The sequence below is a fragment of the Chenopodium album genome, chromosome 13 (assembly GCF_948465745.1).
Source record: "Chenopodium album chromosome 13, dcCheAlbu1.1, whole genome shotgun sequence".
Lineage (NCBI taxonomy): Eukaryota > Viridiplantae > Streptophyta > Magnoliopsida > Caryophyllales > Amaranthaceae > Chenopodium > Chenopodium album.
This window is the reverse complement of record NC_137846.1, coordinates 5,748,645-5,762,740: the sequence shown is the minus strand read 5'-3', so window position 1 is coordinate 5,762,740 and position 14,096 is coordinate 5,748,645. Positions and strand designations below refer to the sequence as shown.

The 14,096-nt window shown below is 32.7% G+C and overlaps 2 protein-coding genes across 2 annotated transcripts; one reads left to right on the top strand and one right to left on the bottom strand.

The window, feature by feature from the left end:
* Positions 1-2,111: 2,111 nt before the first annotated feature.
* On the bottom strand, positions 2,112-5,131 carry LOC145574390 (protein disulfide-isomerase-like). Its single transcript, XM_081632169.1, has 10 exons — positions 4,965-5,131; positions 4,616-4,646; positions 4,221-4,511; positions 3,919-4,107; positions 3,639-3,770; positions 3,337-3,477; positions 3,054-3,173; positions 2,829-2,946; positions 2,420-2,532; positions 2,112-2,312 (listed from the first exon to the last, which is right to left on the bottom strand). The coding sequence occupies exons 1-10, from the start codon at positions 5,129-5,131 to the stop codon at positions 2,112-2,114; spliced, it is 1,503 nt and encodes a 500-aa protein (XP_081488295.1).
* A 2,728-nt stretch (positions 5,132-7,859) lies between these two features.
* Positions 7,860-13,806, top strand: LOC145574391 (uncharacterized). Its single transcript, XM_081632170.1, has 4 exons — positions 7,860-8,126; positions 10,046-11,290; positions 12,641-12,715; positions 13,524-13,806. Exons 2-4 carry the CDS (start codon positions 10,367-10,369, stop codon positions 13,638-13,640), a joined length of 1,116 nt encoding a protein of 371 aa, XP_081488296.1. The 5' UTR covers positions 7,860-8,126; positions 10,046-10,366; the 3' UTR covers positions 13,641-13,806.
* Positions 13,807-14,096: the final 290 nt, after the last annotated feature.

Genomic DNA, 14,096 nt, shown 5'->3' with positions numbered 1-14,096 from the left:
TATTTTATAAGAGAAGGAAATTAGGAGCTGAATTGAACTGAACTGAACTGAACTGAACTGAGCTGAACTGAACTGAATTGAGCTGAACTGAACTGAACTGAACTGAACTGAATTTCAACGTAAGAGAACAGGCCTTAATTTTGCATATAGAACCAAAAAAAAATGGGGGCATATGTATGTCAAACTATGCTTTCAAGATATTCAACCATATAATACATTCGTTAAATATAGTTACAACTTTGGAATAGTTTATATTACACAAACACAAATTTTTGTATGCGGCTGGCCACATGGTGCGGCAGGGGTTACTTGTATGGTGTTACTATAGGTGTTACTTGTTTCTGGGATTACTTGTATGGGTGTTACTGGTTTAGTCAGGGATTATTTGTAGGTGTTACCTGTATTCTGGGGTTACTTGTATGGGTGTTACTAGTTTTGGTCAGGAGTTACTTGTAGGTATTACTTGTATTATGGGGTTACTTGTATTGGTGTTACTAGTTTTGGTCAGGGGTTACTTGTAGGGTGTTATTGGTTTGGTACGAGATTTTGGTCTGGGGTTACTCAACCCATTCAAGTGTTCCATACAAGTAACCCCAGAATACAAGTAACTTTCTACAAGTAACACCTACAAGTAACTCCAGAAACAAGTAACCCAGAATACAATTTTTTTTTTCAAGAGTTACTTGTATGATGTTACTGGTTTTGGTCATGGATTACTTGTAGGGTGTTACTAATTTTGGTCGGGGTTACTTGTAGGGTGTTACTGGTTTGGTATAGGGCATACGTACAAGCAACCCTTGAACAAGTAACCTTGAATAAGTAACTCATACAAGTAACCCATGCATACAAGTAACCCTTAAATAAGCTAGTAACTCATATAAGTAACCCTTGAATAATTAATCATACAAGTAACTCTTGAATTAACTCATACAAGTAACTCTTGAATTAACTCATACAAGTAACCCCGGAATAAGTAATCCATACAAGTAACCCCTTAAAAAAAAACAAGTAACCCCTAAAAATACAAGTAATCAGTAACTCATGAAAAAAATAAAACAAGTAACCCCTAAATGATACAAGTAACCCCTGAATAAGTAATCCATACAAGTAACTCTTGAAAAAAAAAATATAAGTAACCCCTAAATAAGTAATCATATAAGTAACTCCTGAAAAAAAAAAATACAAGTAACACCTGAAAAATACAAGTAACCCTGACAATACCAGTAACTCCCATTATTTTTGCTGACTTGGCAGTAGGCCACACCATGTGGCCTGCTGCACCAAAAAGGCACTGTTACACAAATAATACCCCCAAAGTTGCAATTAATGTTTAACGGAGATAGTAAATGAAAATTACAGAGTGCAAATTAAAGTCAAGCACCCTTACATAGATAATTCATGATTATTCATTTAAAATTTTAATAACATGTAATACTAATTCTAGGCACCAAGTTCATATATACAAAGTACAAATTAATATTGATCTTAATTTTGTCAGTATATAAAGTAGTAGTGTATTAAATTGGATTGAGAAAATTAGTTAAAAAAAAGAAGACCAAGCTAAGTCAAATAAAACTATCATTTGGAAAAGCTAGCACATGTCGTTAACAAGTGTATCCATTAATATTGGAATTTTTTGGACTCAAATCCAGTGGAATCTAGATTTGAGGGATGACAATTCAACACTGAATAAAGTCATACATATTACAAGTACTTCAATTGGCTCTAGTAAGCTAGGTCAGTTTGATTATCTTTATTTGTAAAGTTGTCAGTTTGATTTATATTGATGTTTATACTTAAGAAATTGTGTTTGGCTACAACGAGATTTAGTGTGACATAAATTTTGATAATTATATTTAACAAAAACTCCTGAAAATACGATATGAAAACATGTAATTTTTACTGATGCTTGATTGAAAAAGCAAGATCAAATGACTAATATATAAACAAAATTAAACATTATATTAGACATTTGTCCGTCAACATTAGAACTACAAAGTCCACAAATACAGAGAAATTAGAACAATTGATGATGCTCCCCTTAAAAAATGGTCTATTTGGAAGATCAAACCATTCTTGAAATAAATTTTTTTATCAAGCTAATTGTTTTTTCACAATTCATCCTTAAATGAATCTTGTTCATCCTTGTCTTTCGCGTCATGCCTATGTTTCTGAATGAAGTTGATAATGTCATCTTTTGTTCTACCTTCATTGTACTTAATTATCTCCTTATTTGATGATATGAAGTACATGGTTGGGTAGCTTGAAACCTTGACGAACTTGTCACTTGGGATATCATTTGCAGTTGCATCCTGATAAATCACGCATTTATTTTAGTGTTTTGTAACATAGTTATGCTACTACTAGATTTATACCTAGTATTTGAAGTTCGAGTGGTTTAGAATAAATAAAAACTTACAAATTTTGCAATTAAAACATTTGGATCATTTTGGTATGAGAGAGCAACTTCATCCAAGATTGGGGCAAGCTTCTTACAATGGCCACACCAAGGTGCATAGAACTCTAGCAAAACTGTAATACATGGATCAACAATTGTGGTTAAATTAATATAATTAATTTCACAAACTCGATCTTTTCCTCTCGAAAGCATATATGAGGGTCGTTTTCCCTTAGTTAAATGAAATTATATACACTAACAATGATGATGTAGATATATGGTATTGATTGACAAATATAACGAGTATATATTAAAGATGATCGATTATTGTTGATGGACACAAAGTAGACATTAAAAAAAAAAGTCTAAACTCTTAATTAAAATTACTTCGGAGTAATAATTATAATAATCAGCGAAACTTAATTTGTACCTTCCTTTCCAGAATTGAAAACCATATCTTCCAAGTTCTTATAAACCACCACCTTCACAGGTTCATTGTTTTCTTGAGGAATAGATTGTGATTTTACGTCTTCCTTTATCTTGCCATCCTATATACAAGCATTAAATTAAATTATTTTCGAATTTATTAACAAAATTTCATAAATAAATAAATTGAAAAATAAACAAATAAATGTTTAGGTGACAAGAATTCAACCAGGAATTTCTTGAACCAAGGCACAACTTGATCAGGTTCAACATTTGCTTTGAGATATTTTTTGTCACCTTTTCCTTGTATATAGATGAGAGGAACTTGAGATTCGTCGAGCTTGAAAAACTAGATCATTCAAAACATAACAGAAAGCAAACATCTTAGATTAAAATAGTATTCATACAAAATAAATCTTCCGTCTCTAAATATTAGGTCATATTTAACTCTTAAGTAGATTTTGAAATTATATAAGCTTTGCGATGGATTGTAAGATTTGTAACCTTCTTACCTTAAGAAGACGTTCATTGTTAGACTCAAGTTCACTTAATAAGAAGCTTATTTTGCCACCTTTGAGTAGCTGAGCAATATCATAAAATTTGGACTTAAGTGCGGCAGCATTATCACTAGCAAAGTTCAAAATCATGGTAACCTGCCAAAAAATATAACAAAGATAGGTATTATTTACGTGACTTCATATGAAATAAAACTCATTAATAACAATGTGACAATTACGCTATTAATGTGACAATTAGTCTAAAACAAAAGGATTATGCTACAATGCAAGTAATATAAGAGGCCGGCCTTAATTACCTTGGTATTCAGATTTCTTTCGGAGAAGAATCTACCAATGTAGGGATTTCCGGGCTCATCCATGTTAAACACCGTGACTGAAGGGTTATCTTCTGTTAAAATGAATTTCTCCATAGCAATTAAATCAAAATCCTGTGGAATCAAATTGAAAATTAAACATGTAGCAAAATTATAATATGATCAATAATTTGTAATTATACTTTTTAACACAAACCATTTACAAAATTAACTAGGAAAATATCAAATTAACAAAATATAATCTCTCAACTCTCACAATTACCTCAAAATCAGCAGAGAGTTCATCAAATGGCTTAAGCAATCTAATCATCGGTCCTTTGACCGACAAATCGCCTCTAGGAAGAACCTTAGCATCCAATGTATGAACAAATTCATAATCATTTCTCAATTTTTCAGCTAACTTGGTAAAATTTTCATATTCTTCCCCTGAAAATTCAGGGAATACTCCTACCTGTACATGATCATTTAAACGTTATGCTATAATTTTGTACACATATATGTCACGTATAATAAACACGATTAATCAATCTTAATTAAAGAACGTAATTAGAGAAGTGTACTAACAATGAAACTCCTGGTTTGATCAATAACAGTAGCAGCATCATCAACTGATGTAATCTCAACAGATGCAGGACCAAGCTGTTTCTTCACATACTTAACTAAATCTTCTGCTTTTCGCGGTCCTTTGTATTCATCTTGTACAATTTTGCCTCCATTTTTGAAAATTTTAAGTGTTGGGTAGCCACTAACTCTGTATTGCCTAGCAATAGGCTTGTTTACAACTTCATATGTGTCGATTTTCGCTAGGGTGACTGGAGGGTCATGCTTCTTTAGTATAGAAGCAGCTTTCTCATACTGTAAAACAACGTAATAGTGACCATATTATGAGGATTGATTATGGAGGGATGATTAGATTAAAAATGTTTGAAAGACATAATTAATATTAAGTTTGTTATTACCTCTGGAGCAAGTGATTTGCAAAACCCACACCTGAAAACAGAATTAAAGGAGATTATGATTTAAGGAGAGAGCTATAAAAGAAAATATTTGTGGACGAGTTTCAATCTCAAGTCTAACATGCATACCGTCTAAATAGTTAATACCCCTTCTGCGACTTTAATATGGAGTACTATAGATTCATGCATCATTCATTAATCATTACTACTACATTATATTCTAAAATCAAAGCATATTCTCTCTTCGTTTCTAAAAATTCTTCTTGTTTAGATGGTAATTGTCTCACACACAAAAAAGTTGATAGAGATAGAAATAATAGATAACGTAAATAAAATAGTTGAAAAAACATACCCTGGAGCATAAAACTCGACAAAAATAAAGTCGTGTTTGGAAACAATATCAGTGAAGTTGGAATGATCCAAAGTAATCACAGATTCTTCTTCTCCTTGAATACCACAAACTATTGATAGTAAAACTACAACCAAACACAGCTCTAAACCTCTCAAAGTCAACGCCATTGACCTCTAATCTCTTCCTCTCCTCTTAATTTTACTGTAATGGAAATTGTATGAAGATATGTTGATATCAATATCCTCCATTTTATGAATTATATAAGAGAAATTAGAGTATGGTGTTAGGATATAATATAATATATATTGTATAATTATTTCTTGTAATAGGATCCTAATAGTGTCATCATATATACTTAAGTCGGACCAAATTATTATGGAAGTGCAACATTCATTTTTAATAAATTATAACACAATTTAAAAGTCAACTTATTAATGCAACTCCTAATGATGACACAATAACATTGTTTTATCCTATAATTTTGTAAGGAGTATAATTTTATAATTTCATTACCGCATTTACTATCAGCGTTTCCTGATATTAGTCATAGTTAGATCAAATTTTTGTTTTTGAAAATTCATCATTTTCCTATCAACTTAAGTATCCTTTAAAAATAAAACTAACCAAGATTTAATTTTACTATAGGATGAACATACACATCTATATATTATTAATGTACTCGTAGTATATTTTCATTATAATTAAAGTCACTACTTAGAAATATTAAATTTTAAATCATCAAAACTAACAACCATTTACGACTAAACAAGTCACCAGCATTACTTTATTTTGTTTAAACAGAATTAGTAATAGTGTCATCATATATGAGAGATCTATTTTAGGTTGAACACATACTTAATTTAGTGAGAGGAAATATAAATGTGTAACAATATTCCGTTGTAAAGTGATGTGCACGTCTGAAGAGGTGGCTGTTTTTTTTTTTACTTTGTCATTTCTTTCTTTTTGGTTGGAAATTAAAGGCAAAGTAATGTACACCGTAGTGATTTTCCTCCTAGTAGCTGCTTCAAAATAGTTGCACTATTTTTTTACGACATATGCAAGACTAATTTGACAATAAAATATTTTAATTATAATACTACCTCTAATTTTTGTTATTTGCAACTTTAGATCCAAAGTTGCAAATAACAAAAATCGGAGGTAGTAAATATTATTTTAAATGCTTATTGATCAGCTATGTTTCCAATAATTCTCATTTTGACTATGTTTTTTTCTCTTATATACAAGTAAAAGTTTACGATCAAAATTTGATAAGTTTGACCCTAAAAAAATGGCCGGTGCAACTATTTAGTACTTGAGATAGTTATTTGTAGTATTTTGATGTTGTTAAGTAGGTGGAGTTGATTGGTTAGGTTAGGTTGTAAAATTCTGACACTAGAATAACCCAAGTCGTTTACATGCTAAGTTAATAAGTTGATCAGATGGTGTATATAGGTTGACTCGAGCTCATCCGAATTGGGATGAGTTTTAGTTCGACTTGGGATGGTGTATATGGGTTGATCAATCTAGGTTAGGCTAGGTGCGTGTGGTTCACATGTTGGGAGATGGCTGGTGCAGGTATTTATTTTTTAATTTGTACTTGAACTGGTATGACTATTGAGTTAGGATGGTTTTAAGTGTCTAACTAGATTTGTGATGTCAATTATTCAACCTAACAACAATCTATCTTTTTGAAGCTGGATTGTATTGAGCGTGTGATCAATTATCAATTTATCATCAATTCAAACTCAGGCAAACCATTGATTGGGCTTGTTCAAATAAGTCATGGTTAACCCAACCTAGTGACCATCTCTAGGTACAAGTGTGAGCCTCGGTTAGGTCGTAGGACCTCCTCTTATAAAATAGCTCAACTCATTAAGGAGGGTTAGGCTTTGCATGATTCAACATTTATGTTGGTTTGGCATATATTGGGCCCAAGGCCAAGGCCTAGGGTTGTTAAGCATAAACGAATGGAAGGAATTCGTATCATCAAGTTCATTTCTTTTCATCTAAAATCCACGATAAATAAAGTAGAAAAAAAATTCTCTTAATTAATGCGGTATACTCGAATCTACTGTGTATCTATATCCTTTATTATCTGTAACATTAGTAAACTATTACAGAGGGGCGAGTATTACATCCTACCAAACATATACTACATCCGTTACATATTAGTTGCAACTTTGGGTAATATTTGTGAGAGATAAAATATTCCAAAGTTGCAACTAATATGTAAAGGAGGTAATATTTAGATTTGATCATAAAAGTTTAAAATTTAATTTGTTATTTCGCCATTACATCCTCAAATTCATCATTGAATAAATATCTCATGCAAGAATCTGATCCTCTCAGCTACGGAGTATAAATTAGGATTGTACATTACGATTTTTCATTTTTTAAAAAAAAACATTTACTAACTCCAAACAAAAATCCTTACCCAAAAAAAAAAAAAAAAAAATTAAAAATTAGATATTGCAGAGACAAAGTAGGATCATCTCCACTTATATGTAAGAATTCACGTCTTAAGATTATATTTAACAATTCAAATGGTAATAAAATTTCAAAGATCCTCTATATTCTCCAGCCATGTATATCCGACTATTAATTAGAGTTAAAATCACGAAAAAAAGAATCTAGTTCTCAAAACAAGAGAGACAACAAATAAAAGTCAATTAATGATACTTCATACTTTACGTTGTTTGTTAACATGACTTCATCCTATCCATTAACAATACTTACAAAGTTACAATAGCTGAGTAATTAATCTCTGTAAAAATCAAGGAAATAAATCCCCAAATAGTACTACTACTCAGTAACAATTAACATGCCCAAAAGTTCATCTTTAATAGTGGGGCTGTTTTTGTACAGTTTCTCGTGACATCTACTTTGTTCCTTCAATTCTCCCCACAAAACAAAACCGCCCATTTTTCGCTGCTTCTTGCTTACTTTACTTCACTATCACAAGCAACATACACATCCCACCATTTTAATTAAACTTTAATAATTTTAATTATTGAAAGAAATTCAGTAAATTGAGCAATAAACAAAGATTTTTGTGGATTGGATCTCAACAGTAGTTTTTTTTTATTGAATATATCTAATTTGGTGGGTGGTTGAGCATCTGATTCCATTGTTACTTTGCTTTGCAACAATACCCAATTCAAGGTGTGGTCTTTTTCTCTCTGTCAATAAATTTTGATTTTAGCTTTATTTTTCTTGCTTAATTTATTGATTTATATTTCTGGGTTTTTAATTGATTGACTCTTATTGACTGATTACTTATTATCAATCATTTTTTAATTTTATTTAGGATTTTTTTTTTTAAAAAAAAAAAAATTATATTATAATAATTTTTAATGGGGGTTTGTTGAATTTGCTTGACTTGATTTGTTTTGGAATTTGAATGTTCTGTTGCTTTTTTTGATTGGGTATATCTTTAAGGGTTTGCTGTAGTGCTGTGGTAAAATTGTTGTGAAGTTCTTTTGGGTTTATATATGAACTTGTTGTGTAATTGAGGTTCTTTTGTAAGAAGTATTGCATTGATGATTTGGGTTTTTAGAGGGTTTTGCAAGGAGCTTTTGTAGGAAAGTAGTTCAGACACCTTTGCATAGAATGCGTGCTGATGTTTCATGTTGATTGCTAAAATGTGTCTTGGCTGCCTTCTAAGAGGCTCGATTAGGCGCTTTCCGCTTTTCGTGTGTGTCCATAGAAGACTGTAGTTTACCATTTGTTAGGTATGTTGGAGTTTAGATGTGCTTGTAAGCAACACAATTTTCAGAGGGTAGAGTGTATGCGAAGACTGTACTAGCAAGTTCGCAACTTTACTGCTTGTAGCATGTTTCCTGGGGTTGCTGTTTGTCTTGGGAAGCATTACAAGGAGGTTGTGTTTATGCAATCAAGTATCTGAATGCTGTTCTTTTCGTTTGCCCTTGCCTTTTCAAAATCTCACTAGATCTAACTTCATATGTTGAAAAAATTTGTGTGACTTTTTTTGGCATTGAAAATATTTAAACTTTTAAAGAGTGTGTATAAAGTCAAGGCAGTTAAGTTATCCTAGGTGGACTTCAAACACATCAAGAGTTGAATTTTATGGAGTATAATGGAGATTCACATGACATAAGAGATGTTCATGGCCTTTGGCACTGTTCAGCAGAAAGGGAGAGGGGTGGGGGACATTCACATGAACTCAGCTTCATATATTCAATTGCAGTCAGGCACCTTTAGCCTCACTCCTACAGCTGAAAGACATCATTTCCTTTTAATTATTTGATTCGAAAAATAACTGAATAGCCTAGCTATTAGCTGCTTCAACTTTGTGGGAAAATGAATGAATAGATGTTTCCAGGTGTGTGACAAGGTTGAAAAGGGGGGTTTGGGGGGGGGGTGTTTAGGTTTTTCTTCTTTCTTTTAACTTATTCTGGTATGGCTTAATTGAATAATACATATTTTCAATTTCATTCCTTTATTCTGAATGAGTGGCACTCAAAATAGCAAAAAGGGAAAAGACTCGAAATTTTGTGCATTAAGTGCTCTTATAGAAATAGTGCCTCTATTTCATATTATGTGCGACATTTGCTAAACATGGTTGCTAGACATTATGTGAAACAAATGTTTTCTTTCCTTTTTAGGTTGTCAATTATCTCTATCGCTATTCATCACATGCATCACTATTTCTCTCTCCATTCACCAAACAAATTTTGTCTAGGAGTCCGTACAAGCTCATTTGTTGCACATAATATAAAACAGAGGTAGTATAAAAAGTTAAAAACATAACTTTTTATGTACGATGTTGGAACTTTGGAGTTGCTTATTTGGTAGTTTCTTAACCAATTGCATTGAAGTTGGATTGGCTAAAGTTATATTTAAGCTTTTGACATCTTGATCCAATGAAGTAAATCACAGCTAAAACCTTCAACTATGTGTTTATGTGTTGTTGTATTGGCTTTGAAATACTAGTATGCAGAGTTCACAATGTGTTCCCTTTTTTTTTGTTATGTTTGAGACACTTGCAGCACTACATGGACTTAACATGATTTCAAAATGTTAGTTATGTTCATTGAAAATATACCATGTGATTTATGTAGGTTTCAAGGCATGCTCCAGAAAGTCAGGTTTTCCTTATATCGAAAACGGTATCTTGGCGTGGTGAGAGGAAAATAATGCTGTAATTCTAAGCATCAAGCCATCAACACAATGTTTCGAGCTAAAAACTTCAATTGTATCTATCCTTTTTTACTTCAGTATAGTAGGCCTACCAAATCTATATGGGGATATTGTTGCACCTCATCTTTTTCTTAGAGAAGCACAGAGGGAAATTTATTAATTTGATTAGAGTCTTATTTGAGCTGGTTGAATGATATATGACTTTGTAAGTATATCTTTTTTGGGTCATCTTATCAACCTGTATGATGGGTAAGGAAAGCCAAAAAGAAACCATGAGCCTAGAAATTAGTAGCGGAAGCTCTTCACCAACTAAAAGCAATAGTTCAAGGGCTTCAACTGCATCACATCTCAGTATAGATAGGGAGTTGGGCTTACCCGCTTGTCGTGTGTGCCAATGTGCTGAATCTGACCGAAGAGGGGATGCTGCTTTGGGGTTTTTAGGGATAGATCCCTTTCTAGAGGAGTCACATAATGTGAAGGAGCTACATGAGCCTCACATGAAAATAGCCCATAATGAAGTTGAGGGTAGCGCATCAGTGGACACAAATCAGAAAATGCAGCCTGGGTATGTGCAATTCATCAGCCCTACAGGAGAGGTTTTTGTTTGTAATACAGATGTAGAAATGGGAGCATGTCATAAACGGGACACACTAATTGAACTTGGATGTGCTTGTAAGAATGATCTTGCCCTTGTACACTATGCTTGTGCTCTGAAATGGTTTGTTAATCATGGGTCTACTGTCTGTGAAATATGTGGATGTGTTGCAAGTAATATTAGCACTGCTGATTATAAGAAAGTCCTTGCTTCTTTGAAAGATTATGAGGCATTACGAGATAGGACTGCAAGTGGGGTACCTAATCCTGCACAAGTACATGGTAGTTCTGGGGTTGATCCTGATGCTGTTGCAGCTATTCGCAGGCAGCGGCTTAGTGAGGTTTATTTGTGGTTTAATCCACATGGTCACCACCGTCATAATAATTTCAGCAGTGAAAATGCCCCAGCAATTCTGGTTGTTACAGAACCACCTGCAAATATTGTCGTTCAAGATGTCACGCCTCCTCAGAATCCAGCTACAAAATGGGCTGTGGAAGGTACGGGGATTTTGCTAGCAACAGGCCTGCTTACTATTACTCTTGCATGGCTCATTGCTCCTCGTGTTGGAAGGGTACGTTTGGTTTAATGTTTGTATATATTTAGAGTATCATTTTCTCTTATTTTCTTGCAATATTAAATACATATTTTTGATAAATCTTAGATTACAACATTAATTTGAAGTCATAGTAATTATATACATATTTTTGCATAATATAAGATCCGTGTTTCATTTTTCTATGTACTTGTTACATTCTCCGAAAAAGAAAAAAAAAAAAAAAAAAAAATCTACTCTGGAAATGCTCATCTGCACAAACTTTGCATTTTGGCTTAATTTCATAAATTGGTGAAGGCTTTGCTGCAACAAATAAGGATTCTTTTAGTCACATGTTAAACAATCATTTTGGGGATGAGTTGGTAGATACATAGGTACAGAGGACCTCCTGTCCAAGATCTTATTGATGATTAGTTTGAGAACTTGGTTAAACAAGAGAGTATATTATCTTCACCTGAAAATAAGGTGCTCTTGTTTGTCATATTTCGTTTTTGTATGGAATTATGACTATTTGATAATAAGGAGCCAGGAATAACATCTTATTTGGTATGATGACTTTGGTCTAATTGTTCTAGTCTCATCTAATATGATATGTTTCTAATCATTAATAAGCTGATTGAATAAGGTTATTGTTCTCTTCACCTGAAATAAGGTGATTTGTTCTAATCTAATCATACCATAATTTGACTAAGCTTTGCCCATTTTTTTTTACTAATGTATAAGAAATAACATTGTCAAGTGGGATGGGATCTTGTTAATGTGTATTTTCCAAAAAATGAATTATCATTATTTTTTTGTCAACATGCAACTAAAAGATACATATTACGCAAGTGATAAAGTTCTTAACTTCTTATATAAGGTGAAGAGAAAAGATTCATAAAAACCATAACCTAAAGCTCATGTGTACAATAAAGGCCTCTCTACACCTGTGTGATTGATAAATTATGAAAATGTCAGCAATTCAGATTCCTGTGTTCTTAGGTTGAATCTGCTGTTCATAAATGCTGACAAGGGTAGCAAAATTGATCCCTTGAGGGCATAAATGATAAACTACCCAATATAATTTTTGAATATGAATACTTCTGATCCCCTGTATAGTTCAGACTTCAGAGTGACCCTTTGGACTGATATATGGTGTTACTGTTGTTCCTGTTTATCATCAAAGAGCAACCAGTCACTTTTTTACGTTTTTTGATGAGAAGTCATTGATATTTTCATATGGATGTAATGGCTAATTAATTTGCTTTTGGCACTTGTCTTTGATTTTGTTTGGTATGATAATTTTGTATGATCTGACAAGTGGACAAATGATAGTTGTATCAAATAATATTTTCATGCTTTACACTATAGCTGTGTTCTTATTTGCAGAAAATAGCAAAAAATGGTCTTCATATTCTTCTTGGAGGTGTTTGTGCCTTAGCTGTTGTTGTCTTCTTTCGCTTTGTAAGTAGTTATCTTCGCTTTTTATTGAGGTGTTTTATATGCAGTGTATTTAAGTTTGTGTTTTGATTTGCTTTAAGTTCATTTCTGCCATCTGTAGCAAATTGTCCTGTTTTTTCTTTTTAATCACCCGAGATCACCTATATGTAATAACGAGATGTTAAGAATATAGGAGCCATCTGAAGGAAATGCACTGCACATATAGTGGAGTAGTGGACCATATGATTTACTAAGTAGAATAGAAGCCTAAGCATTAGTTCATGTCTACACATACAAAATAGATACATTGTGCATGCGTGCATACTTACATTCATTACTTACATATTGCAACAAAATACGCCTATCAGCATATGTGTTAGTTGCAAATGTAATTGATTTATCAATACATCATGTTTGACCTACTACCTAGTCATAATTGGTCTCACTTTCCATGTGTGTAACCGTTATGTGAAAGGTTTTTTTTTATTTTTTTTATTATTTTTTTTATCTAGACCTTAAGTCATGCTACTTTCCTGTTTTGTTTTAGTTGCAACTCTTTAACTTTCACGTTTGTCAAACGTAAATAATATCTTATATTACAATTGGCAAAATTTGGAATGAGACAGTCTTGCAATAACTTGCTCTAAACTTGAGTGGTTTTTTCCCCATAGGGTTGTCTTGTTAGTTTTTTTCAAGGGTATCCTTTAATGTTGCACAATAAAGAGCCATGCTTTTGGTCATCAAAGAGCCTCCTAACTACATTGGCAAGGCTGTGTTCTGAGTTGAGGAGTTGCTATCATGAATTGATGCAATTTTCTTGAAATTTCTGCAGGTTGTACTAACCAGGATTAAATATGGACCAGCACGATACTGGGCGATCTTGTTTGTATTCTGGTTTCTTGTGTTTGGTATATGGGCATCACGGACACATACTGCACATACAACATGAATTCTGTTATGATATGTACGTCTATGATATGTTTATAAGGTCTGTTTCTGTGAATTTTTCAGTCTTGAAGGTGGACGATTTTTGCATGGAAATTTTTAAGTTGTTTACATTGTAATTAATGACTAGGTCCTGTCAATCTTTGACAAAAGACATGGATTCATTACCAGATTTTAGTGGGTAATATTATAAACAATCACTTGATATTATAAACAAGTGCTAGCAAATACTCAGTCCAATGGATTATGCAGAAAGCGGACTATACTGGAACACTAGTAGAATTGTAGGTATCAGATGGCCAGAAGCTACGATTACAGTAATCAATAATATCAGTACCAGATAACTCAAATATTAATGATGATTGTTTCCATCCAAACCAAACCCAGCCCTTTTTAGCTGTGATAGGATTACAGATTGAATTGGGGAGTTGATCCTATGGATTGTGCAACTATCACAAAT